This window comes from Sus scrofa, chromosome 8, assembly GCF_000003025.6.
Source record: "Sus scrofa isolate TJ Tabasco breed Duroc chromosome 8, Sscrofa11.1, whole genome shotgun sequence".
Classification (NCBI taxonomy): Eukaryota; Metazoa; Chordata; class Mammalia; order Artiodactyla; family Suidae; genus Sus; species Sus scrofa.
Window position 1 is genome coordinate 50,502,678 of NC_010450.4, and position 27,266 is coordinate 50,529,943.

At 35.5% G+C, this 27,266-nt stretch overlaps 1 protein-coding gene across 4 annotated transcripts in view; it reads right to left on the reverse strand.

Annotated features, from left to right (window-relative positions):
• The window catches only part of FSTL5 (follistatin like 5), a 788,662-nt gene that overhangs the window by 238,406 nt on the left and 522,990 nt on the right, over positions 1-27,266 (reverse strand). For all 4 annotated transcript variants that reach the window (XM_021101310.1, XM_021101309.1, XM_021101308.1 and 1 more), the window contains exon 7: positions 8,867-9,033. In XM_021101310.1, the coding sequence (XP_020956969.1) occupies positions 8,867-9,033 (167 nt within the window). The remainder of the gene's footprint in view (positions 1-8,866; positions 9,034-27,266) is intronic.

Sequence of the window (27,266 nt, forward strand, 5' to 3'; positions counted from 1 at the left end):
AAAGCTAAATTTCTTAGCGACAAGAATGATTTTTATATGGGTATATCCCATGGCACATTTGGTATAGACCTAGAGTAAAAATTGATTTATTACATATCTGAAATTCAAATTAAGCTGAGTTCTGCATTTTATCTAACAAGTAACTTGTAAGGTTATTGAAAGTCTTAGTAATATTAATTATATTAGGTTATTTTAAAAAAATAATATTTTCATGGTTATTCAGTGTGATTCACGATATTCAATGTGATTCACAATGCCATATCAAAGAATCAAGCTACCAATAGTGGTAAGAAAATAACATATTTTGTTGAGCACCTCTTATGCATCATATAAATTTTATAATAATACCTTCTTTACAGATGAAGAGACAGAAGCTTAAGTTCACTCAATCTGTTGTGATCACATAGCTAATAAGTATCAAAACTAGGACCGGAATCTAGGTTGGTATGACAATTCAATTTCAATGTTAAATATAGACGAGTTGTAATATAACCTAATGAATGGTGGAAAATTACAGATAATAAAAATAAGATACAAAAAATTTTAGGCCTATTTTTCCTCAGATAAAACAAAGGAAAACTCAGCAGAAATTGGCACAACATTGTAAATCAGCTATACTTTAATACAAAAGTTAAAAAAAAATTAAAAAATCGAACAAAGGTAAACAAAAATTTTGTTATCAAAAGATGTACCCAAAATAATCTTGGTAAAGTCAAGACATCCCCCAAAGTGCTATATTTCAAGTCCTCTCTTTCCTTCATTTCTGACTATCAATCTTGTCAGTCAGTTCTATCTTTTACCCACATTTCTCTCAATTCTATATCTTTGTCTTTATGTTCACCTTGCCTCCCATAATTGTGCTTCTTTCCTGAAATGAAATTGCAAACCAGGAGCCAGCTGGAGACAATGAGGTCAGTAGGAAAGTCTTACTCCGACCTCATTGTCCTCATCTCCATCCCCTGGTCATAGCTGATCAGACCAGGATCAGCACTTAGGCTCAGTAGGAAAAATACCAGAGCTGAAGCCAATTGTCTTTTTCAGGAATTTGGGCAGAAAGAAGACTGAAGACAAACATACCCCCAAAATGGATGAATATATGATATCTGTGGAAATGTAATGGTATAACTTTAAATCTGGGATTAACATGAGATTGCTAATAGAAAGATACAAAAAAAGCATTATAAATTTAACGACATAATAGAAATTAAACCCACTTGTGTGAAAATAGACAATGTACTACTAAGGTATAAAAAATTGGCTCATATCTGAACTTTCTGACAGTCTTGTTTATAAACAAAATGAGAATATGTTTTGCTATAGTAAGACCATCTTGATTTTTTAACATGTCAAAAATCTATATGGCACAATGAAAAATATATTGTAAGGAGGTATAATTACAGGTATTTCTTAACATATTAAATCCAAAATATAATTAGACAACATTCATAGTGATGAACAATAGAAGCTATTTTTCTAGCTTCAAGAAGGAAAGGGATTTAATAAAGATATTAGGAAGGTCACAGAATAACCAGGAGAGCAGAGTGTCAGCTTGGGGAATACTAGCCAGGAAAGATGCACAAGCCACACACTGAGACTGGCCAGCTGGAGATCCCACGGAACACTGAACAACTGTAGAGACTTTCTGAAAGCAGAATACTGCAGTCACAGCACTCACCAGGAAGGATGGGTGGGCCGAATGGATTCTGTAAAGCACCTGCATTCTTCTGTCCTTGCTTACAAAATGAAGTCTGGTTTAGTATTTGCTTTATTAGAGTTTTATTCACATATCTGCTCCCTAACGGCCTAAATGGCTAATTAAATAAGAAATTTGTTTCTAGCTTTGGGGTCACAAACATCCAAGCATCGCCAAATATGTAAAGGGGTGTTCAAAAGGTATTTAGTAACCAAAAATCACATTAGATGACCACCAGAGACAGTGCTGAATATATGTATATAATACATAGTTTTTAACATGGTCTTATTTTAGCACACATTAATCCAGTAGAAAGAAGTATAAAGAAAAACACAATAAGTGCTATTTTCTGTTTTATGTCACATTTTGGTTATATTGGTAAATGCATTTAAATATATTTTGGTAATTTGGCAGGTGTTGTCATAGAAATTAATGAAAACACCAGGAGTATATTGGGAAGTTGAATAAATGGCCCTTTTTTCAAAGACATCTGTGGAAATTCTCCACAGTTTTATTTGAAAGGCTGGTAGGTTTGTGAACACTACAGATTATTAATGCTTTTTCGACTTAATTAAATGTGGCTTGAAATGAAATTGAAAGTTTCTAAATATTGGAAATTTTTTTAAGTTCTCAGTGTTTATCTGCTTTATGAAATGTATCCAAAATAACTTCATCCAATAAAAGTCAATTTACTGATGCCAGAATTCATCTAATATTTGTATATATTTTAGAGATATAACAACTATAATCATTCTTTTTGAAATTTAAGATTCTAGAACTGTCAAGATTAAGACAAATGTAAGTCAAATATAACAGTCAAAATTAAGCAAATTAATTTACAAGACTTATGCACAAGAATGTATCCACTTTTTCAAGTTGTCCATAGACTATCACTCTGTGAATATTGCTTACAACACACTCCCCCTTGTTCTTGAAACAGTTCAGATGAGCTTATTTTGAGATATTCAAATCTGAACACCATGGGCTTCTTTTAAGTAACAGTGGTAAACTTGATAGTAAGGATGACAATGAAAAGTAAAAGATTAAATGTAGAAAATGGTTTGAGATGTTTGTATAGAACTTACTTCCTCCCATGAACATACCAAATAGATCGATTCATCAACTCCCTCTGAAAAAGTCCTTAAACTTGCTGAACAGATTCTCCACAACAAAAGATAAAAGGACAACACTGAGATGGCAGAATAGCAGAGACACAGTCTCCCCAGAGAAGTTACAACCATCTCGGCAACCCCCAAACAAGAGGAAGCTCCCAATGACAAATGTCACACTGAGGAGTGAGGGGTTTGAGCCTCACCTCAGGCACCCCAAACCTTGGAACCTGCACTGGAAAGAAGAATCCCAAAAGTCCAGCTTTGCAAAACAGAGGGGCTTATGTTCAAGCTTATGTCCGAAAAAGGCAGTGGGACCTGGAAAGCCTGTTTTTATCACTTGCAGTCTCATATCAGGACCCAACACAAAAACACAAATTCAAAAAATGCCTAGACCATGCATGAAGGATATTTACTAGCTAATCTTAACATGTCCTCAGGGCACAGATGTCTGCTGGGGCTTCTTCTGGGGATGAAGGCACTGGCAGGCCCATCTTGTTCTTGAAACAGTTCTCACTCAACCATGGTAGAGCCAACCCTGGTGGACACCCATTTCTGTGCTCCCTCAACCTTGCTAGTACTTGTTGGCTTGCCGCATCCACATAAACTCCCACATACCCCACCCATGATTCTCATGTGGTCTTGCTGCAGCCAATGGGCTTATCCTGCCCTTGACTCACGTATAGCCTCACTGCAGCTCACGGTTTGCCACAGGCCCAAGTCACTCCCCCACCCCAGTCCCACCGGAGTTGGTGGATTTTCCCAACCAACAAGCCCTCCTGTGACCCTGATGAAGTTTTCAGGCTCACTTCAAACCCAGGCACCTCTGTGGCTCTTTTGAAGCTAGTGAGTACATGGAGTCCATTCAGAGGACACCCTTCAAGCACCTGGCTTGGATGGCAAAGATGACCTATATTTCTGAGCTCCATAGGATTGAAACAAATGGAGAGACAGTTCTTAGAAGGCTATCATCCCCAGGACACAACATAGACAGAAGACTAAAACACACCCCAGACTTTTTGGAACAAAGGACTATGTACTTGTCCTAGAGCATCAGCCTGATGAGACTTACCACATATCTAGAGGCTACAAAGGAGTTTTCAGGGAACACAGGCCAGAGATACCACCTTTGTGCTCTCCCTTGGCCTTGTTATAGCTCCCTGGTCCTCCCAGAAAGGACTTTATTCCCTCATCTAGAGCCCTGATTTTTGCAACTATCTATAAGGAGGCATCTTCAAACCACTTGGACTGGAGGCCAGCAGAGGTTATGAAGGCAGTCCCACAAGATTGTATATATTTGCATACGAGAACATGAGGAAACAAAGGAATATGTTTCAAACAAAAGAGCAAGGTAAAACCTGGGGAACGGGGGTAGCAAAACCTTAAAAATGGAGATTAGTAATTTACCTGATAAAGTTTTAGAAGTAATGGACACCAAACATGGCAGAAGAATGGATGAACAAGTGAAAACTTCAACAAAGACATATTAAAAAAATAAGAAAGTACCAAATAGCAGTCAGAAATAGAATATAATAACTTAATTGAAAAATCACTAGAAGAATTCAAAAGCAGACTTGATGAAATAAAGAATGAATAAGTGACCTGGAAGCCAGAACAGTCAAACTCCCCCAAACAAAGCAGCAAAAAGAAAAAAGAATTTAAAAAAATCTTAAATCACTTGTGGGATAACATTGAGCACATTAACATTCAGATTATAGGGGTCCCAGAAGGGAAAGACAGAAAGAAAGGTCCAGAAAATATATTTGAAGAAATACTGGCTGAAATCTTCCCTAACCTAGGAAAGAAACAGATATCCAGATCAGGAAAGCACAAGTCCCAAAAAGATGAGCTCTAGAAAATCTACACCAAGCACATTATAATTAAAACATCAAAAGTTAAAGAGAGAATTTTTTTGGTTCTTTTTTTTCTTTTTTAAGGCCACACCCACGGCATGTGGATGTTCCCAGGCTGGGGTCTAATTGGAGCTGTAGCTGCCAGCCTACCCCACAGCCATGGCAACTCGGGATCCAAGCCACGTCTGCGACCTACATCACAGCCAAAGGCAACACCATATCCTTAACCCACTGAGCAAGGTGAAGGATTGAACCTGCAACCTCATGTTTCCTAGTCGGATTTGTTTCCGCTGTGCCATGATGGGAATTCTGAGAATTTTAAATTTTAAGAAAAAAAAATACCTATTACATACAAGAAAACCCCCTTAAGAATATCAGCTCGTTTCTCAATAGAAACTTTGCAGGCCAGGAAGAATTGGCATGATATCAAAGTGCTCAAAAAAAAAAAAAAATCTAAAAAAGAATACTCTATCTAGCAAAGTTATTATGTTATCATTCAGAATGGAATGGAAGATCAAAAAGTTTTTCAGACAAGCAAAAGCTGAAGGAGTTAACCATCTCCAAATCAACCTTTTAAAAACTATTAGAGGAATTTTTTAAGTCAAAAAGAAAAGGTTCTAACTAGTCACAAGAAAATATAAGAGGAAAAATCTAACTGGTGGAGGCAAATGTATAGTAGCTGCAATGGATTAATCACTTATAAAGTGAGTATAAGACTTAAAAGACAGAAGCAGTATAATTAACTATAACTACTATAATTAGATAACAGATATGCAAAAGAAAATTATGCAAAATATGTCAAAAATATAAAATAATAAATGTAGATTTTAAAAAATTGTGTTTAAACTTGAATTGCTGTCACATTAAAATAGACTTTATGCAGTCTCTTATATGTGAATCTCACAGTAACAACAAAGCCAAAACTGTTATCTTACACAAAAGATAATGAGACAGGAATCTAGACATAACACTAAAGAAAGTCATCAGATCACAAGGTAAGAGAGGAAGAGAAGAAGAAAATAACAAAAAAGAACTATAAAACAGCTAATGGAGTTCCCACTGTGGCTCAGCAGTAACAAACCCAACTAGTATCCAGGAGGATGTGGGTTTAATCCCTGGCCTTGCTCAGTGGGTTAAGGATCCAGGATTGTGGGGACCCCTAGCAGCCCTAAGGAAAAAACAAAGCCAAAAACAAGTAATAAAGTGGCAATAAATATAGAGCTATCAATAAGGACTTTAAAGTAACCCCTCTACAAAATGTAATCAAAATATATTGAGTGACTCAAAGGATTGAAAAAAAAAAAAAAAAAAAAAAGACCAACTGACTTCAGATCTAAAGGCACACACAGACTGAAAGTAAGGAATAGAAAGACATGCAATGCAAATGAAAACCTAAAGAAAGCTGATGTAGACAAAGTAGAATTTAAGACAAAGTCTATAATAAAAGACAAAGAAGGACATTGCATTATGATAAAGTGGTCAAACCAACAGGCAGATATAATATCTATAAATACATATTGCAAATATATAATCACCCATCAAAAAGCACCTAAATATATGAAGAAAATATTAGCAGATATAGAGATGGAAATTGACAGCACTGAAAAAATAGCAGGGAACTTTGTATCTTGCTTACATCAGTGGACAGATCATCCAGAGAGAAATCAATAAGAAAACACTGGATTTAAAAAATACATTATTGCAGTTGAGCTTAATAAATATATACAGTAATAATTGCCAGAGAGGATGTGGAGAAAAGGGAACCCTTGTGCACTCTTATTGGGAATGTCAGCTAGTGCAGCCACTGTGGAGGACAGTATGGGATGCCTCATAAAATTAAAAATAGAGGAGTTCCCGTCGTGGCTCAGTGGTTAACAAATCCAACTGGGAACCATGAGGTTGCGGGTTTGATCCCTGGCCTTGCTCAGTGGGTTAAGGATCTAGCGTTGTCTGGACCTGTGGTGCAGGTTGCAGATGCAGATCGGATCCCATGTTGCTGTGGCTCTGGTGTAGGACGGCGGCTACAGCTCCGATTAGACCCCTAGCCTGGGAACCTCCACATGCCCGGGAGCAGCCCTAGAAATGGCAAAAAAGACAAAAAAAAAAAAAAATTTAAAAATAGAACTACCATATGACCCAGCTATTCCCCTTGTGTGTATTTATTCAAAATCATGAAAACATTAATTCTAAAAGATATATGCACTCCTATGTCCATTGCATCATTATTTACAATAGCCAAGATATGGAAGCAAATTGTTTATCCATCCATGGATGAATGGATAAAGAAGATGTTATATATATATATTACTCAGCCAAATATATGGAATACTACTCAGCCAAATAAAAGGATGGAAATGTTGTCATTTTAGATACCAGACCAGGGCTTTATACTAAGTGAAATAAGTCAAAGACAAATACAATATGATTTAACCTATATTTGGAATATAAAAAAAAATCTCAGAGCTATAGAGTACAGATTGGTAGGTATCACATTATAAACATTAATGTGGTTGGTAAAATAGGTGAATGGGGTCAATTGTATGACTATGGATAGTAATTTGACTTATTATAGTAATCACTTTGTTGTGTATACAAAGATTAAATTTTTCATCTTTTTACACCTGAAACAAACATAATATGTACCAATTTTACTCAGTTTTTAAAAAAGCATAAATGTAGATATGACAACCCATAATGCAAACCCAAGATGAGTTTATCTAGGGCCATACCTCTCAAAGAATCTTCAACGCTCTTGACATTTTGTGGGATTAAACATTATTCTCTATATACTCTGAGCAAAATTCCCAGATGTAAGCAAATTTAGAAAAATTTTATCAAAATTAAAGAAATAAATAAAATTAGAGTTTTCTTTTTTAAAGCATTCAAGGATATTAAACAACAATATCAGTAAAATGTAACAAATAAGAGTGACCCTCTTAATCCTGTGTTTTAGGGGTTTTTATGAAGCAGAAAATAATAGGTGGTTAGGTGATGCCTTTCTTGAGCAATAGTAAAGCATATCTAGTGTTTATATGCAAAGATATTATAGAACTTCAAAGTCACTAAGGCAGAGAATTGCCCCATTTCATGTTCAGGAATATCCCATAACATGTGATTTTTACTTCTTTTCAACATAAAAGATGATGTTCAGTTTATCATGCTCATTTTCAACAGATAGCATGTGAGGAACAGAAGTTCCTTGGAGTGTGTTCTTCTTCTGTTTCTTCTTTGGGTTTGTTACCTACTGAATTGAATTTAGATTCTGAATCTCTAGGAATAAAACTGAATGATGAAGTTTCTTCATTCAGGAAAAATAAACCATGTATTTGTTTTACTAATATTTATTGTTTCTGTTCCTGCTATGATGCAGTGGGTTAAGAATGTGACTGAATCTGGGGTTAATAGATGCAAACTATTGGATTTGGAATGGATAAGCAATGAGATCCTGCTATATAGCACTGGGAATTATATATCTAGTCACTTGTGATGGAGCATGATGGAGGATAATGTGGGAAAAAGAAAAATATGTATGACTGGGTCACTTCGCTGTACAGTAGAAAATTGACAGAACTCTGTAAACCAACTATAATTTAAAAAATAAATTTAAAAAATTAAAATCATTATTTAAAAAAAAGAATGTGACTGAAATGGCTCAGATTGCTGCAGAGGCATGGGTTTGATCCCTGGCCAGGCACAGTGGGTTAAAGGATTTGGTGTAGCCATAGCTGTGGCATAGGCTGCAGCTGTGGCTCAGATTCAATCCCTGGCCTGGGAAATTCCATATGCCACTGGTGCAGCAATTAAATTTTTTTTTATTTATTTAAATTGTTTCTAATATATTATGAAGTATTTAAAGAAAAAATCTGCCTTTACCCACTTTTACACTTCACAAGCTATACGGTGTTTGTTCAACTATAATAGCAAATATATTGTGATTAACTAATGGTAATTAGAGAAATTCTTAGAGCCAGACCTTTGTGGTTTAAATTGATGTGATCCCGCCAACACATAACCCTCTCACACATATACAAGTGATTTGGAAAATTTCAAATGACCTGTAAGTGCACCTTCTGGATAATAGGATGGATATGACAATGTTCCAATAATTGTCTTCTATTCTACATCTGATTTCTCTAAGCTCCTCAGACTTCAGGAAGTCTTGAGTATATCCAATGAAATACATAAATCATATACAACCTCTGTGTACTCACATTGATGTCCTCCAACTCTAAGTTATTTAGAATAATATTGTTCCTCTTCCAGATGATGGGGGGTCTGAGTGCTCCCTGCACAGCACAGCTTAGAACTGCACTCTGTCCCACGGTTGCCGCGGTGATGCTTAGTTTCTGATCTTCAGGCAGACTCAGCTGAATAACCTCTGCAAAGATAAAGTGTCAGGAATGTTGACGAGCTCAGAGCTTTGTAAAGTTAATTAGTATAAAGTTTCTGAATACTTGTGATTAAGGCTTTTAATTTGAATAAAATGTAGAAAAGCTGGTGATGAAAAGGAAAAAAGTAAATTGTCTCCAATGAAAGGTCAGAATGACATTTCAATTTAACTGATTGACAGGCATCCTCATGAGGCAAGGAACTATTAAACATGAAATGAATATCAGAAGTAGAGTTATAATAAGCCTGGCAGATTGCACCCAAAAGAGAGATAAATTATTTAACTGCCAAATTGACATGTAGTGTGTCATCAGCATTGAAATAAAAATGATGTTGTTTATTCACTGATAGATTTATAGTGTAGGTGACGGTGAGATCATTGCTGGCTGGCTGCAAAGAACACTAGCAGAGCTGAATGTGTAAAATGCATCATGATACGGGGAAATATAAATTGACTCTAAAGAAGTAAGATTTATTTGGGAAGTTGAAGGGATAAAAACTAAAGTTCACCAACCCAACAGCAATTTGCTGAAATCCTGTCAGTTGCCCTTTCCAGAGAGTGTGAATATAGTGCAGTCCCTTCCTTATTCTTAAATTTCAAAGTTAAATACTTATTTTTTTCTTTCTACAGCCACGCCTGCAGCATATGGAAGTTCCCAGGCTATGGGTCAAATCGGAGCTGCAGGTGCAGGCCTACACCACAGCCAGAGCAACCCTGGATCCAACCCTCATCTGGAACCTAGGCCATGGCTTGTGGAAATGCTGGATCCTTAACCCACTGAGCAAGGCCAGGAATTGAACCTACATCCTCATGGATCCTAGTCGGATTCTTAAAGCCCTGAGCCACAATGGGAACTCATAAAGTTAAACATATTTTTAAATAACCATTGAACACATTTCTACCAATAATGATGCCACAGCAGGAAATATAATTTGTAATCTAGATCTGCTTTCCTGTTTTGTTCCTAGACAGTCCTTAACAATCATGGGAATGAACCCTGTCCCATCCACCATTGTCCATACTCAGAAGAGAGGCCTGGGCTTCCTCTGTGTGGGCACCTGCCCTTTAGTTTTCAACTGACATTCACTGACACCCAGTCCTTTCTGTGCTCAAATGGGATCTTGCATTTTGACTTTGCTGAGTCTTAGGCAGGCGAGAAATATTGAAACCACCAGTCTCACTGAAATTTCCTTGGCGATGGGGAGACTATCATTGTCTTTTGTTCCTTTGATGTGGTTGATGATATTTTTTGGGGGTGGAAGGGTTGAACATCCAAAGTGGTGGCTTTTATTTGATTTTATTTTTTTTCAAAGTGGTGGCTTTTAATTAGTAATAAATAGGATCAGGTCCTATCACTGGGGTCTCCTCCAGAAACACCTCTTCTTCCTTTTCACCAGTTTACTTTCTTTTTCTCTCTTTCTGAAACCTGTCTTCCTCTTAAGGAGGAAGAGAAGTGCTAATCAAATAGTATTTATAGACTATCACTCTTTAAGAGTTCTTTGATTTTTTTGGTACTGTCACAAATTGTCATAGCAAAAATGGCACACATCTTTGTCTTAGAAGGCCAGGACTGAACATATAATACCCCACATGTACTTGTTACATGTTGATGTTAAGAGATCTCTGTATCATGGCTACCACACCATTATCTGATAAAAATGAACAGAAAGAGACTGACCCTTATACTGTTATATAGAATCTTGTCTTTAAAAGTCCTAGTTATTCAAGACATCATTGTTTTATGTTACCAAAGAGGAGAGCAGGTAAGCTTTTGAAATTGAAAGATCTTATGAGAAGTTGAGTCCAATTTATTCTTTTGATCCTTACAGAATTGATAAAAAATGATAGAAAGATGGAGACAGCATCTTCTCCAGTTGTTTATACTGACCATTTAATGTTCCCTGATGACATTTATCTGTATTCACTTTTTATTTCAATGTTCCCTGAGCCGCAAAACCATAGGGAATATGCTCAAACTTATTTTTCTTAATACTTATTCTGTCGTATATTTATTTATATTTATAAAATCACTAAAAGAAATTATAAGGGACCAATTAAGCCTAGGAAATTTTTGAAATTTGCAGACACAGCATTTCTTTATGTCTTTTTTCTTTGATAGTACAAACTTATGGGAAGAGAGAAAACTATAAAAGTAATAACATCATCTGGGCACCATATAAGAATTATTAACAATTTCCATTAACATTCCTGAATTTCAGCTTCTGGTCTCTCCTAAAATCCTGTAAGAGATAATGGGACATCTGATTCTAAAAACAGCATGCTAACATTGGCTCTTCTGACATTTAGAAATAAAATTGCTACTAAGTCACCTTGGAATGTCTTCGCTAACCTTTTGCATCTGTTATTAGGTCCCAGGGCATTCAAATTAGTTGTGCTTTTGGTAGTTATACATTATAATGCTAATTAGATAATATGAACATCTTAGAATAAATGCTCAGATTTGGCATAACATTATGTGGGACATCCAAGTAAAATGTAATTTTTTGAGAGGATGCCTAATTAGAAGTATGAATTACTATTCACCCAGGGAATATTAACATGTACAGTAAAAACTTTTTCATTAATTTGGAGATTATATTTTTAAGAGATTTTTAAAAACTGTTTCAGTAATATGTGCTATTAAATAATGATAAGTATTTTAAAAAGTCTTTAGAATTTTTTCCTGCATATTTCATGCTACATATTTCACTTCTTCCTTACTATATTACATAAGCTACATACACAATTATATTTACTCATTACTCCTCAAAATCAAGTTTTTTTTTTTTTTTTCCTTAAATGAATTTAGCTGCAGGATTTCTTTTACCTACAAGATTGGCATGCTTATCTTTACTAGTCTTTCTGATCATTATTAACAGGCTAAGGTTTAGTCTCACAAAATCACAAATGTCAAACATTTTTATTCCTATATTCTAATATCATCTAATATGTTTTAATGGTGAATATACACTTTTAAACCATATTACATTTATAAATTTCATAGAGAAACTTTGATTATATCTAGAAATGTGTTAACAACCTGGAACAATAGCTATGAATCAATCTGTAAACCAATTTAAAACTGATGTTAAGAGGTAAGATGGGTTGCACCTGAGTGTTTGTGTCTATTTGAGTGACCATAGTTTATTTATTACTTGTTTTTGGCCACACCTACAGCTTAGGGAAGTTCCCAGGCCAGGTATCGAACCCATGCACAGCAGCAGCCTGAGCAACTGCAGTGACAATGCCAGATACTTAACCCACTGTGCAACAAGGGAACTCCACAGTTAATTTAGAAATAACAGTTTCAAAGAAAAATACTGAAAATTTAATTCTTTCTTAGTTATGGTTAATATATAATTTTGTATATATACATGAATGATAGCATATTTTATCCCATAACATTTTATCCACAACATGCTAGTTATGAACAGACAAATAACATTCATGTTCAGTGAATGACATCTATTACGTTAGTACTCTTCTCTATCCCTTTAGCTTCAATGATAATGCACATTTGAAAGGTCTTCAGTAAAATCATATATCACATGACATCAATGTGATGTTAATCATCTGATGTCCTAACCAAAGGTAAAACACATAGGTAGATATAACAGATGGTACTGAATGTTTTAAAATCAGTACTTCTTTTTGCCTATAAGCTTTGCCTCTTATTGAAAACCCTCTTGAGTATTTAAGGAAAGAAATCAGGGCTCTAGCCATAGTGTTTCCTTTGATCTCACATTATGAAGATCATACCATTTCCAGACCAGCTTTTTTCTTTTTTCTGTCTTTCCCCCCACCCCCCAATGGCCACCCCCAATTTCCTGGGCGAGGGATTGACATTTTTTTTTTTTTTTTTGCCATTTCTTGGGCTGCTCCCGCGGCATATGGGGGTTCCCAGGCCAGGGGTCAAATCGGAGCTATAGCCGCCGGCCTACGTCAGAGTCACAGCAATGCTGGATCCGAGCCACATCTGCAACCTACACCACAGCTCACGGCAATGCCGGATTATTAACCCACTGAGTAAGGGCAGGGATCGAACCCGCAACCTCATGGTTCCTAGTCGGATTCGTTAGCCACTGAGCCACAACGGGAACTCCCTGGGCCAGGGATTGAATCTGAGCCTCAGCTGTGATCTATGCCACAGATGCAGCCAGGCAGGATCCTCTACCCACTGAGCCAGGCTGAGGATCAAACCCATGCCTCTGCAGTGACCCAAGCCACAGCAGTCAGATTCTTAAAACACTGTGCCACAGCAGGACCTCCAGACCAGTTTCTTTCATTTGCTTACTCAGGAAAGCTAAGAGGCCAGTGAAGTAGTTTCTTTTTGTGGATCACTTCCTGTGCTCTTGCCCTTTTACAAATTGGCTTAGAGGAATATTACAAGTTTGCCTTCAGAGGAATGAACACTTGAATTATTCTCTAGCAGAATCTGAAGTTGGAGAGACAGGTATAGTTGAGTACAACTCCAACCACTGCAGCTTAATATTTATGAGCATTTTTTTTCAATAGCAGTATGATACAGACAGCAATAAGACCTTGGATAAAATAGTATGTACAATTAAAACAGTATGGAAAGGGAATGAAATATAAATATTTGTGAAACATCAGTTTAAAAGAAGATGATTTTAGTAACTTTGAAAATCAATCCTGTAAAATCATAAGAATAATTTATCGTAAACAGAATCCTGTTCTAAACATTTACAGGTTTCTAAGTTCCTAAAGTACCTATTTATGCTAAATAGTTTTTAATTTATTTAAATACTAGTCTCAGAATCTTGTTGAAGTGATCATGCTCATAATTCCTATTATAGGAATGAAAACTAGAAGAAATTCTATCAGTAATACATTCTGGTAACATATATTTTCCCTCCTCTATGCCACCAAATGGTATTACTAATCAAAATAATTTAAATAAAAAGAAATGCATTGCAATAAAAGACACTTAGGAATTCTAGAAGAAATAAATTAATTGTTTTTATAATAAGAACTTCACAATTATTCAATAACAATTTCTTTAACTGGGGAATTGCGATGGCATCTTTTGTCAAGAAATATGTGATTCCCAAATAAATGTTGTTTTACCTAATTTAGACACACCAAGATATACACTAACTTATCATGATAAAATGCCTAGATTTTTTTATACTAAATGCTTATCTATAAATTATTATATGCTTATACTGTAATGTTTATTATAAAATAAAACAGAATAAATTTAAAAAGCTATCTAGAAGCTTCTTTAATAGCAATGGATTAGATAATTTGTATTACCTCTTCCACTGAAGAAAAAACAACAAGAAATTGCATAACTCTGGGTTAAATACACACAATGTATTTTAAAGAGTATATGAAAGCAAAAACAAGACGGTGAAGAATTTCCCAGCCAATGTCCTGAAGAAAACTGTAACTTAGAGAAATGAGATTGTACTTGGAGTGTCTCTCATTACTTTGGGAATTTTACACCTTTTAGAAGATAACTGAGTAGCCTAAGGGCTCTACGTGGTTCCTTGTTCCTAGAGGCATGGGATAGATGCATTAGGGACAGTATGAGACTGTGTCCCTCTACACCAGGACTTTAATGTTCTTCACTCTGCAAGTGAATGTGTAGGCTGTAGGCTACTTTTGTCTAGGTATTTCATAAAACATAAAGCCTTCCTCTCTGTAATAAGATAGCATCACCCTAGCCTATCTAATTATTATTGTAAATAATTTTATTTTTTTAGTCACATCTGTGGCATGTGGAAGTTCCTGGGCCAGGGATTAAACATATGCCACAATAGTGACCCAAGCCACAGTGGAGACAATGCTGGGATCCTTAACCTGCTGCAGCAGGAGACAACGCCAACAATTTTAAAATAAATATCCAGTAAACAATGAAGGGATGATATAGCACACAAAGAGAGATAACAGCATTACAAAAATGAACAGAAATAATATACAAGTGTAAAAAACACAACAGGTTTATAAAAATTATGTGTATAAAAATAAGTTCATAAAAAATCCAAGTAGAAATTATATAAGTAAAAAATATAATAACTAAAATTAAGAATTAAATTAATGCCATTAAGAACAGATTAGACATGGTACAAAAAGAGAATTAGTAAACTGGAAAAGAGATTAAAAGAAATATTACAGAATTAAAAGCAGAAGAATAAAGATTTGAAATTACAGATGAGTTTATCAAAAATATATTCATATGAAACCCAGAAGGAGAAAACACAGAAAATTGGGAGAAGCAATATTTGAAGAAATAGTAGCCACAAATTTTTCGTAAATGTTGAAATACACCAAGCTATATGTTTAAGAAATCATCAAATGTCAAGCAAAACAAATGAAAAACTAGAATAATTCACATATAGTCAGTAGAAAAATTGAAGAAAATCAAAGAGAAATTTTAAAATTACGTAAATAAAAAAATGCACATTGCTTTTATGGTAAGGAGAGTTAGGTAACTGGTATCATGAGTAAATACAGGAACAAAAGGCTACTGGGATTATATATTATAATTGATGAAACAAAGATAAATCAATCTTAGAACCTTACATACATAAAAATTAAAATAATATATTTTCAAAAAAAGTAAGAAAATTTGTTATAAGCTTCAAGTACACTTCAAGGAGATTAAACCCAACCCTCTGGCCAAGGCAAAAATTACCAAACCCTTATCATCATTCCACCTGTATCATTTTAATGCCTCTTCCCCCACCTTGAGCAACCTGGCCTGCTCCTTCCTACTTCCTACTAGGAAAGGTATATGGATTCCACACCTCACCTCACCTCTGCATCACCTGTTCCCCATGCAAATGAGGCATCCTGCCAGAAACCAGTCAGGATCAAAACACACCCCCATACAAAGACCAATCAACCCTTAGCCTTTAGGAAAGCAGAGTGGGCTGGGCGGGAAGAATCAGGTCCCACTCAGGTCTGCTGCATGAGAACATAAAAACAATTGTAAAGTAAGGAGGGCCCTCTTTTTACTCTCTCTCTGAAAATGTACTTTCCCTTCAAAAAATTTTTAATGTGCCCACCCTTTCAATGCTTTTCTGTGGCGGGACAGGGACTGAGGAAACAATGCAATTCTATCACTCTGGTACAAATTCTATCAAATGCATCTCTAGTAATTTGTGTTACAATAAATTCTAAAAGATGTTCGAGCAGAAGGAAAATGATCTTGGAATTTAAAAGATGCAAAAAGGAAAGGAGAGGATAGGAGGTGTTTAATTATGTGCTAAACTTTAGCATTAAACTTTCATACTTCAAGAAGGCTTGATAATATATGATTGTATATAATTATAATATTTATAATAATACATGTATTTATAATAATATATAATGAAGATATAATATTTTCATAATCTTGAGGTAAAGAAAGTTTTCTTAAGGCACCAAAAAATTCACCTTTAGGGGAATAATTCATAAGATTGACTACATTATAACTTAGATCATCTATTCTTCAAAAGGTACTACTAAGTGACAAAAAATGCAAGCCACTGAGCAGGAAAAGATACTTGCCATCTATAAGCTAACAAAGATCTCATATATAGAATTAATAAAGATCTCCTAAAAACCAATAAACAGAAGACAGTTTTAAAGAGCTACTAATCAGAGACTCAAACAAATTCTCAATGAACGAGTCAATCCTTGGAGCTAAAACAAATCTGAAAAAGTACTCCATATATATGCTATCAGGGAGATATAAATTTCAGCCAAACTTTTCTGATTGGTATGAATTACTAAGTCTAGTGATAACATATGTCAAGAAGAAGATGAAGCAACATGGATTCTTATATACCTTGAAAAAGACTGTGATTTCACGTATAAATTTTCTTTCTGCATTGGTGAATGAAGCCTCAGCTAAGGAAACCTGCTGGGCCAATTCCTATGTCCAAGAACCCAGTTAGCTACACGCCCTGCAGAAGCCTAAATGATAACACAGAGACGGCCGAGTACTCAGGTGTTAGAAAGACACAGCAGAGGTAGCAATGCATACATTCTCGAGATACCTTCAATATACTTGACAGAAAAAAAAAGAAGAGAGGTCTAAATGTGGAAAGACAAATCTGGTAAGGAGTAGGAAAAAGGAATCGCAAGAAATTCCTGAAGAAAATGAGCCACCAGTGAGGAAAATTCTGAAAATTCAAGTGAGAATGGAATTATTTCTTATACAAGTTCATAAAAAAGAAATTATAATCACAAGCATAAATAAAAGTATTTAGTAATTAGAACAAAAAGGTCATTTCTTCCTGTCATTGGTGGGATTTCAAAGTTATGGGGACACAGAGGTCCATTCACGGCTCAGCAGAAACAAATCCAACCAAGAACCATGAGATTGTGGGTTTTATCCCTGGCCCTCGCTCAGTGGGTTAAGGATCTGGCTTTGCCATTATCTGTGGTGTAGGTTGTAGAAGCACCTCGGTTCTCTAGTAGCTGTGGCTGTGGCATAGGCCAGCAGCTATAGCTCCAATTAGACCCCTAGCCTGGGAACCTCCATATGCCACAAGCGTGGTCCCAAAAAAAAAAGAAGCAAAAAAATTAAAAAAGTAAAAGTTATGCAGAGATATAAAAAAAAAGACTTCCACAAAAGATTTTCTCTAAAACAAGGAAGCAAAAATGTTTCTGTGCAAAATTAGAATTTCATTTTTTTATTCTCTTTATAACTTTGTAACAAGGAAAATATAGTATTATAAGCAGGTCTGTATTTTAATAATACTTCATGCAGTTTTATATGTTAACAATAGTGATTCTCATTTTCCTTTTTATTTATTCATTATTTTGAAATTCCTTCTGTTGTCTTATAAATATAGTACCATTACTATTCAAAATTTATGTTCAATTTTGTTTAATTTTTCTCTTTTAAATAAATTACATACAATAGAATTTTAAACTGAAATATGTGAGGAATAAGGCTATTCCTTCAATGATATGTATGACACTAGTGCCTTGGAAAATAACTTTCTTTATGATGAATAGTTTTCATTTGAAACCTGACCTAACAAAATATGGTATCCAACAGAAAATTCAGTGACCTTTCAAAGTAGTCAAGTTAATTTCAACTTTATGATTTGGAAAAATTAAGAGTTCATGCAACTGGATGATTTTAACATGATAGGTTTATAGGCTGGAATAAGAAAGTTATGATAGTTCGAGGTATATTATACCAAGTTTAAAGTTTCTTTAGAAGTGAGTTGCCCCACAGAGGATTAGGATAAAAGAAAAGAATTGTCAACATTTACTCAGTACTTCATATGTGTCAGGCATTGTTCGAAGTAGTTGGTTCATTTAAACTTCACACATGTATATGATACTAATTTTTTTCTCTTTGTGATGTTATTATGTGAGGAAGAAATAACTGAAGTTTCACCGAAACTTCATCAGAAATAACCAATGTCTTGTGATCAAATAGGAACTTTTCCCAACACGCTAAGGACACGAAAAGGGGATTTCAGATATCTCCTTGATCACAATTAATGAGAAGAACAAACACATCCTATCATTGGATACCCTGGAAAGCAATTGTCTTAAAGAGATGCAAGCTATTGACAAATAAGCTGGCACGTCATAGGGGATGAAAGCATGGACTATACTGCCAGCAAGCCCAAGATTTGAGACATGACTTGATGCTTGTTCCAGTTTGATTTCTTTTACATGTATATGTTTGCTTTTTTTCATTTTTTTAAAGTTTTATTGAAATATAGTTCTTATGAGCATTTCTGCTATACAACAGTGATTCAGTTATACACACACATATACACATCCATTCTCTTTCAGATTATTTTCCCACATAGTAATCACAGAATATTGGGTAGAATATAGCAGATAGAACCCTACCCAGTTTGATTTCCAATGCACACACTTTGGAAGACTTTTGACAAGTAATTTATACTCTAAGTCTTTACTTTTCCATCTGTAAAATAAAGATGGTACCCAACTCTTAAGAATATTGTGAAAATAAGATATAATATTTATAACTGTGCCTGGCTTTTAATAAATTGTGCATATGCCACAACCTGCTATTATTAGGGAAGAACTAGTGAAGTGTTTATAGGTTAAGATTTCACCTAGGTTATAAATATAACCTTGTGATCACTTTGAGAAAGATATTGCTTATATTAAATCATATTGGTTTAATTTCCATACCTATTACTTAAGCAAGAGGGAAAAATATCCAGTCTCATGACACATCCTGCTGCTTATGCTCTAGTGTGGTTCTGTTCTCACATACAAAGTGTCCTTGAGGTTGTATTTAAATATATGCATTAAAAAAAAAAGGCTATGGAACATAATGATAATCACTCTTCTTTTCATTAAAAACATGTGGAAAATATCAATGAAATGTTGAAGTAATAAAGTATCTTTTCCCTGCATGATTTGTTGGTATAAATACCATATATGAACTGGGGGAGATTTGCTATTATGGTCTAAATGTGCAAGTGCATAGAATACTGAATTATTTTACTATCTTTAATAGGTTTTTTTTAAGTTTCGGTATAATCACTCAAGGTTGGAATTCAATGTAGTAATCTGGGATGAGAAACCACAAAGACACATGGAAAAGACAATCCTACATGAAGAGTTTGCTGTGACTACGCCACCTTTGTCAGACAGGGTCATGCAATCAGCTAATCAATACTAATTTCCTGTATGTTAACAGTGGGCTCAGTGGCCTGTTAAAAAGCTATTAGAGAAAGAAGGAAAAAATGTTAACCCGTGTTCATTCCTCCTTCAATTTATCTCTGGGAAACCCCAGGATGTTAATGTGGGAATCAATCAAATGACACATTATTTGCTCTCTCTTTAATAAACTGAAAAATGTTTGCCATTTTTTTTAGATTACAGTCTGTCAGACAGAGCTAAATGAATGAACTATTTCTTCCAGGCAGTGTAAGAGAATGGGAGTGTTTCACAGTGAAAAAGACTACCTTGGTTTGCCTAATTAAAACGATTCAGATCTGAGAGATTGCTATTAGCCTTAATACCCTCCTGAATGACCAGACTGCAACTGGGATCCAGAGCATTTACCTTCATAAGGAATTGTTACAGATTAGAACTTCTCTAAGATGTTAGAGCAAATGGATGTGAAAGCTGGGGAATTGAACGCTGGCTGTTCATGTTGGCAGCTCTTCACAGACTCTGAAGACTGGCCCTCAGCTATGCAAATCCATAAACAAATTTAACAATCCATCCAGAATTAATTAGGCTCTTGGGGATCCACTGGGCTAATCAAAACCACGGGATACCTTTGTTTATCCTGGAATACCAATTTATTCATGCACAATCAGGAAAGCATCAGATTTAGAAAGCAGTGTCAGTTGTGAGCCTGGGAATCTCCCTTGTAATGAACAGGTCAAAAGCTTCTCAAGATTGATGAACAGAAAATCACAAAAAAGGGAGCTGACAATTCTCAAGCCAGTCAAGCTCTAATCAGCTAATGAATTGCCCTTTTCAACTCTAAAGAAATTTCTGTCTAGAAAGATTTTCTTTTTCTTGTAACTTCAAAGTTTATTGACAAATTCTTAGTTCTTCACCATCTTTTCCTTTTTTTTTTTTTAACACCATGCATATCACCATATTTTTGCAACTAGACTATTAACTCAGGTAGACTATAGAAGAGTTAAAATATTGGAGACTTCCTCACAACAGCAAATGTTCACGTTGTCATGGGCTTATCAAGCCCTACTGATGGACCAAATCTGGACAACCACCTGTTTTTATAAATAAAGTTGTATTAAAATAGCCATATCCATTCATTACCATATTGTGATATTGTCTAACCCTGATTTCAGCTACATAGGCAGACTTGAGCAGTTGCTACAGAAAACTTAAGGTGTGCAAAACCTAAAATATTTAGGCTGTCCTATTATAGGAAATTGCCTAGTCAGTTGAAACACTAACATGCTTTTCTTCAACTTTATTTATTTATTTATTTATTTATTTGCTTTTTAGGGCTACACCTGCGGCATGTGGAGGTTCCCAGGCTAGGGGTCGAATCAGAGCTACAGCTGCCAGCTTGTGCCACAGCCACAGCAACGCAGGATCCGAGCCACATCTGTGACCTACACCACAGTTTGTGGCAATGCCAGATCCTTAACCCACTGAGTGAGGCCAGGGATGGAACCCAAAACCTCATTGTTCCTAGTAGAATTTGTTTCTGCTGCTGCACCATGACTGGAACTCCTACTTTAGTTATTTAAATGCAATGTATTGGATTCTGTTCATTCTCTGTGTTAAGAACATTAAGCATAAAATATTTATACAGAGAATACATGAAAATTGTACCCATTTACATATGGGTGAGTTTAATCTTTGAGTTCTCCATAAAAATAGCAGAAGGATGAGTTTCCAATTATAGCTCTGATAGTTGGTCACTCTTGGAGTCCAATGCAAAATGCAAATGTGAGCTAAATTTATCTTGTACAAATGCAATTTTTTAGTCCCTGATGGTGGCATCCTACTGGGTTTATATTCCCCAAGTTTATCATGTAAAACAGTGATCATTTCTTCCCTCTTCTTCCCTTTGAAATACTAATTCCCTAGGCACAGTGCTCAGCCAGAAGGAAAGCAATCTGATTTCCCCATGTAAGTCATTCACAATACTAGTCTGTGACCAAGCTTGATTTCCAAGAGATTATTTACATTCTAATAGGGAACATTGGATAAAACTGTGTCTTTAACCACAAAGATGCTTAGCAGAAATGCTTTAAGAAAGAAATCTTGCAAGAAACCTGTGTCAACACGGCAACCATTTTCTTTCCAAGAAATCAGGGAAACCTAGATCTAACCAGACTGCCTTGTTTTTCTCAGTTTGACTAAACTTTAGAAAGCGTATCTGGTTTACAAGCCTCTGACCTCCCCTTTCTGAGAAAAGTTGCAATTGTAAATTCTTTCTCTGCCCCTTTGAGATGTAAATCTTCTCCCAGCTTGATGCCAGTTTTATAACCCAGGCAAAGTCTTTCTCAAGGACCTGGGAGCCATCTCTTTGAAATGTAATAATCAAGGAAAGTAGTACCCAGATTTCAGCCTCTGTGAGAGTTTAAAATTCAGCAAGTTCCACTTAGCAGAGGCACATGTCCAAATCCCACTGACTGACTTTATAGGAACCCCATTGTCATTTAGCGCTTTTCCATTTGCTCACTTCAGCTCTCCTGGCTATTGTTTCCCTAGAGTTGAGTTCAGCTTCTGCCCCAGTTGAAATACTCTTGACTCCTATTGTAAAATTCTTGAGTGAAGCGTCCCCTGTTTTTAACTTGTCTGGGGCAGTTCTTCATTGACAATCAAAAAATTAGGTTTCCTTTTCTGAAAAATTACCAGTATGTGCTTACTTCCACTCCTTCTTTTCAACCAGGCTTAAGAGAGAGGAGGTTTGCAAAATATTAATAAAAGGATAGATAGTACTTATTTATGATCTATAATTCTAATAAGACTAGAATTGAAGAAAAACACAGATTGTCCTGGTTTGTTTGTACCCCTCCAAAATAAAAATCCACAACTTTAAAGATTTTTATAAAGCTAAGATTTTTGCCATACAATGATTTTTTCTTATCATTTATAAAACTTGGAATGCACATGCTTCTTGGCACATGAATGTAGTTTTAATTACTTTAAATATGTATGTCTCCTACAATCTTCTAAGAATAATTTAAAATAATACTACTACCTTGAAACTACAGGTCTTTGCAAATCCCATATAAATGCAATATAGTTGGACACTCTCCAGCAAACTGAATGCATAAAAACTAAGATTTAGAGTCATTCATCTTCATCATCAAAACAAAGGAGAGTCGTGCACAATTTTACACTTAATAAGTATGAGTAGGTATTCTGTACATTGATTGCTAAAATTAGTGTACTAGATTTAAATTATACAGATCAAAATTGCATTTATATAAATTAGAACTTGTATGGTTTTCATTTAAATTCAAGATGCATAGATCCTCATAACTGCTAAAACACATCTGATTAAGAAAAAGCCCAGTAAAATGAGTGCCAGAACCTATATTTTGAAGCTTTTTTCATGCAAAATTCTGTTTTTTATGTTAACTCCATATTCCATGCAAAATTCTCAGTTTTTATGTTAATTCCATGTTCCATATTTCTCAATTTTGAGAAAACTTTACTAGATATATATCTTTATCTTGCTCGTTTGAGAAGTTTTTTTTTTTTTTTTTCTTTTTAAAGATGCAACTGTGGCATATGAAAGTTCACGGGCTAGGGACTGAATTGAAGCGGCAGCTGCCAGCCTACACCACAGCCACAGCAAAGTGGGATCTGACTGTATCTGTAGCCTACACCATAACTCAGCAGTGTAAGATCCTTAACCTACTGAGCAAGGCCAGAGATCGAACCCACATCCTCACAGATTCTAGTCAGGTTCATTACCGCTGAGCCACAATGGGCACTACTGAGGAAATTTTTGTAAATGGTACTGACTAAAAAAATTAATAAAATTATTTTTGAAAGAAACTGTTCAAGGAAATCTAAAAGGATTTTTAAAAATCCTTAAATAATAAAGGTCAAAACTATTTGTCATATGAAAAACAAGTAAAACAGATATTTCTGGTTAAATAAATAAAAGATTGAGTCACACACAGAGTGATGAATTCTAGCCTCTGACAATATACTTTTTATAATAAATTGTCAAGTGTTCCTATTTCTATATTTGGTCTGAATTTTATATTATTAATTTGTAATAAAGGTACATATTTTTATAAGATGACATATAATATATATGTCCTATAAGATAGTTATAATTTAAATTATTATTATTATTTTTTTATTTTATTTTTTTTGGTCTTTTTCCCTTTTCTAAGGCCGCTCCCATGGCATGTGGAGTTCCCAGGCTATGGGTCGAATTGGAGCTGTAGCCACCGGCCTACACCAGAGCCACAGCAACGTGGGATCCAAGCCACATCTGTGACCTACACCACAGCTCATGGCAACACCGGATCATTAACCCACTGAGCAAGGCCAGGGACCGAACCCTCAACCTCATGGTTCCTAGTTGGATTAGTAACCACTGCACCACGACAGGAACTCCTAAATTATTATATTTGAGAATCAAATACTTAAAAAAAGATTTCTAATTGAGGCTGGATCAAGATGTCAGAGGAGTAAGACATGGTGCTCACATTCTCCCACAAACATTAAAAAAACAAAAACACTAACATGTTGAACGATTTGCACAGAGCATCTATGAAATACTGGCAGAAGACCTTAACTGCCACTCCTCCAAAAAGGGCAAGAAACGCACCACATAACTGGATGGAACAAAAAGAAAAAAGAGAGAGAGAGGGAGAGAAGAGAAAAACAAACAAACAAACAAACAAAAAAGGACTGGTCCAGCCCTCCTGAGAGGGAGCTGTGAAAGAGAAAAGGAACCTTCACCCAGGGAAGTCTCCTAACTGATTCAGGGATGGGCCAAGAAGGAGTGACCTCAAAGCCTTGGAGAAAAGTGCAGCAGCCAGAATGAGAAAGGCAAAGCAGAGAGAGAGCCCCAAATATCATCTGTACTACCACCCCTGGACACCGCAGCCTGAGATGCTTGTGTGCTGGACACCGCAGCCTGAGATGCTTGTGTGCTGAGACTCTGGAAGTCAATTCTGGGGAGAGGACTAAGGTTGACTATATGGAGACTGCTTGAGGGGTTAGGGGAGCAGTGTACCATGGGCTGGGGAACCAAGCATCACAGCCAAGGGAACCTGGATAGAGGCCTTGGCCCACAGGACAAGCAATCTGCCATTGTTTGGGAAGGTGGGACCACTACACGAATATCTTCCTCTATGCACACATGGGCTCTCTGGTAGCAGGGTGCCTCTTGTACATGGTACAGATTTAATGCACTCCCTATTAAATTACCCATGACATTTTTCACAGAACTAGAACAAACAATTGAAAAATTTATATGGAAACATGAAAGACCCAGAATTGCCAAAGCAAAACTGAGTAAATAAAAACAAGCAGGAGGCATAACTCTCCTAGACTCAGACAATATTACAAAGCTATAGTAATCAAAACAATGTGATACTGGCATAGAAACAGACATACAGACAAATGGAACAGAATAGAGAACGCAAAAATAAATACAGACACTTAGAGTAAATTAATCTTTAACAAAGGAGGCAAGAATATAAAATGGGTAAAAGACAGTCTCTTTAGCAAATGGTGCTGGAAAAAAAAATGGACAGATACATGTAAATAAAGGAAACTAGAACACACCCTCACACAATGCACAAAAATGAATGCAAAATGCTTAAAGACTTTAACATAAGATAAGACCCCATAAAATTCCTAGAAGAGAATATAGGAAAAACAGTCTCTGACATTAAATGTACAAATGTTTTCTTAAGTCAGTCCCAAGGCAATAGAAATAAAAACAAAAACAAACCAACAGGACCTAATCAAACCTGAAGGATTTTGCACAGCAAAGGAAGCCATAACAAGTAAGCAAACAAATAAAAACAAACCCCAAAAGACAACCTACAGAATGGAATAAAGGGCTCAATCTCCAAATATACAAACAACTCATACAACTCAAAAGTGAAAAAAGAAACAACCTAATTTAAAAATGGGCAGAAGACCTAAATAGATACTTCTCCAAAGAAGACATTTCTCCAAAGAAGATGGCTGGCAGGCACATGAAAAAATGTTTAACATCACTAATTATTAGATTAATTCAAATTAAAACTACAATGAAATACCACTTCAAACTGGCCAGACTGGCTATCATTAATGAGTCTACAAATAACAAGTGCTAAAGATGGTGTGAAGAAAAGGCATCCCTCCTACACTGTTGGTGGGAATGTAAATTGGTACAACCACTATGGAAAACAGTATGGAGATATCTTAGAAAACTAAATTTAGAACTACCGTATGATACTGCAATCCTGCTCCTGGGAATACATCCAAAGCTTTCATTCAGAAAAATACATACACACCTATGTTCATTGCAGGACTATTCACAATAGCCAAGAAGTGGAAACAACTTAAATGTCCATCAACAGATGAAAGGATTAAGAAATATGGTGCATATATATATGCAATGGAATACCACTAAGCTATAAAGAAGAAAAAAACAATGCCATTTGCGGCAACATGGATGGAACTAGAGATTTTCTTACTAAGTAAGTCATAAAAAGAAAGATGAATACCATATGATACCACTTATATGTGGAATCTAATATAAAACACAAATGAACCTGTCTACAGAAAAGATGCAGACTCATGGACATGGAGAACAGACATGTGATTGCCAAGGAGAAGGGGGAGGGAGTGGGATGGACTGGGAGATTTGGGTTAGTAGATTCAAACTATGGCATAAGGAGTGGGTAAGCAATGAGATCCTACTATACAGCACAGGGAACTATATGCAATCACTTGTGATGAAACATGATAGAAGATAATATGAGAAAAAGATTGTGCATGTATATATATTTGTTATATATAGATTGTATACATACATATGTTTATATACACACCTGGTTCACTTTGCTATACATCAGAAATTGATAGAGTATTGTAACTCAACTATAATAAAAATAAAGATTTATAATTGGTTTTAAATTATATATTTAACAGGATATTTCATATACATTTATAAAATATCAAAGGGAAAAATCAGCATTTTAAGCTTTTTAATCTATTTCATTTGGAATTAAGACTTTTAAGATATGGTCAAACACTGTACTATATATAAAATTGTGAACAAGAGTAATTTTGTTTTGGCTGGGTACTATTTAGTGCACAATTACAGGAAACTGAGGGATTAATGCAAAAGGAAAAAACTATAAATAGAATTTTTTTTTTGTCTTTTTTAGGGATGCACCTGTGGCATATGGAAGTTCCCAGTCTAGGGGGTGAATTGGAGCTATGGCTGCCAGCCTATGCCACGGCCACAGCAATGCCAGATCCAAGCTTCTTCTGTGACCTACACCACAGCTCATGGCAGTGCCAGATCCTTAACCCACTGAGCAGGGCCAGGAATTGAACCCAAGTCCTCATGGATGCTAGTTGGGTTTTTAACCTGCTGTGTCACATTGGGATCTCCTGAATAAAATTTTTTAATACATATAAATATTGTGGCAGGAAGCTAAACTTAAAAGTTTTACAACACTGACATTGTTACAAAAAGATTTCATTGGAAGAAAGCAAAAGTGGGAAAGGACAAAAAGAATAAAAAATAAAAGAAAAGAGTTGTTGCAGCTGCTTCAATGGAAGAAATG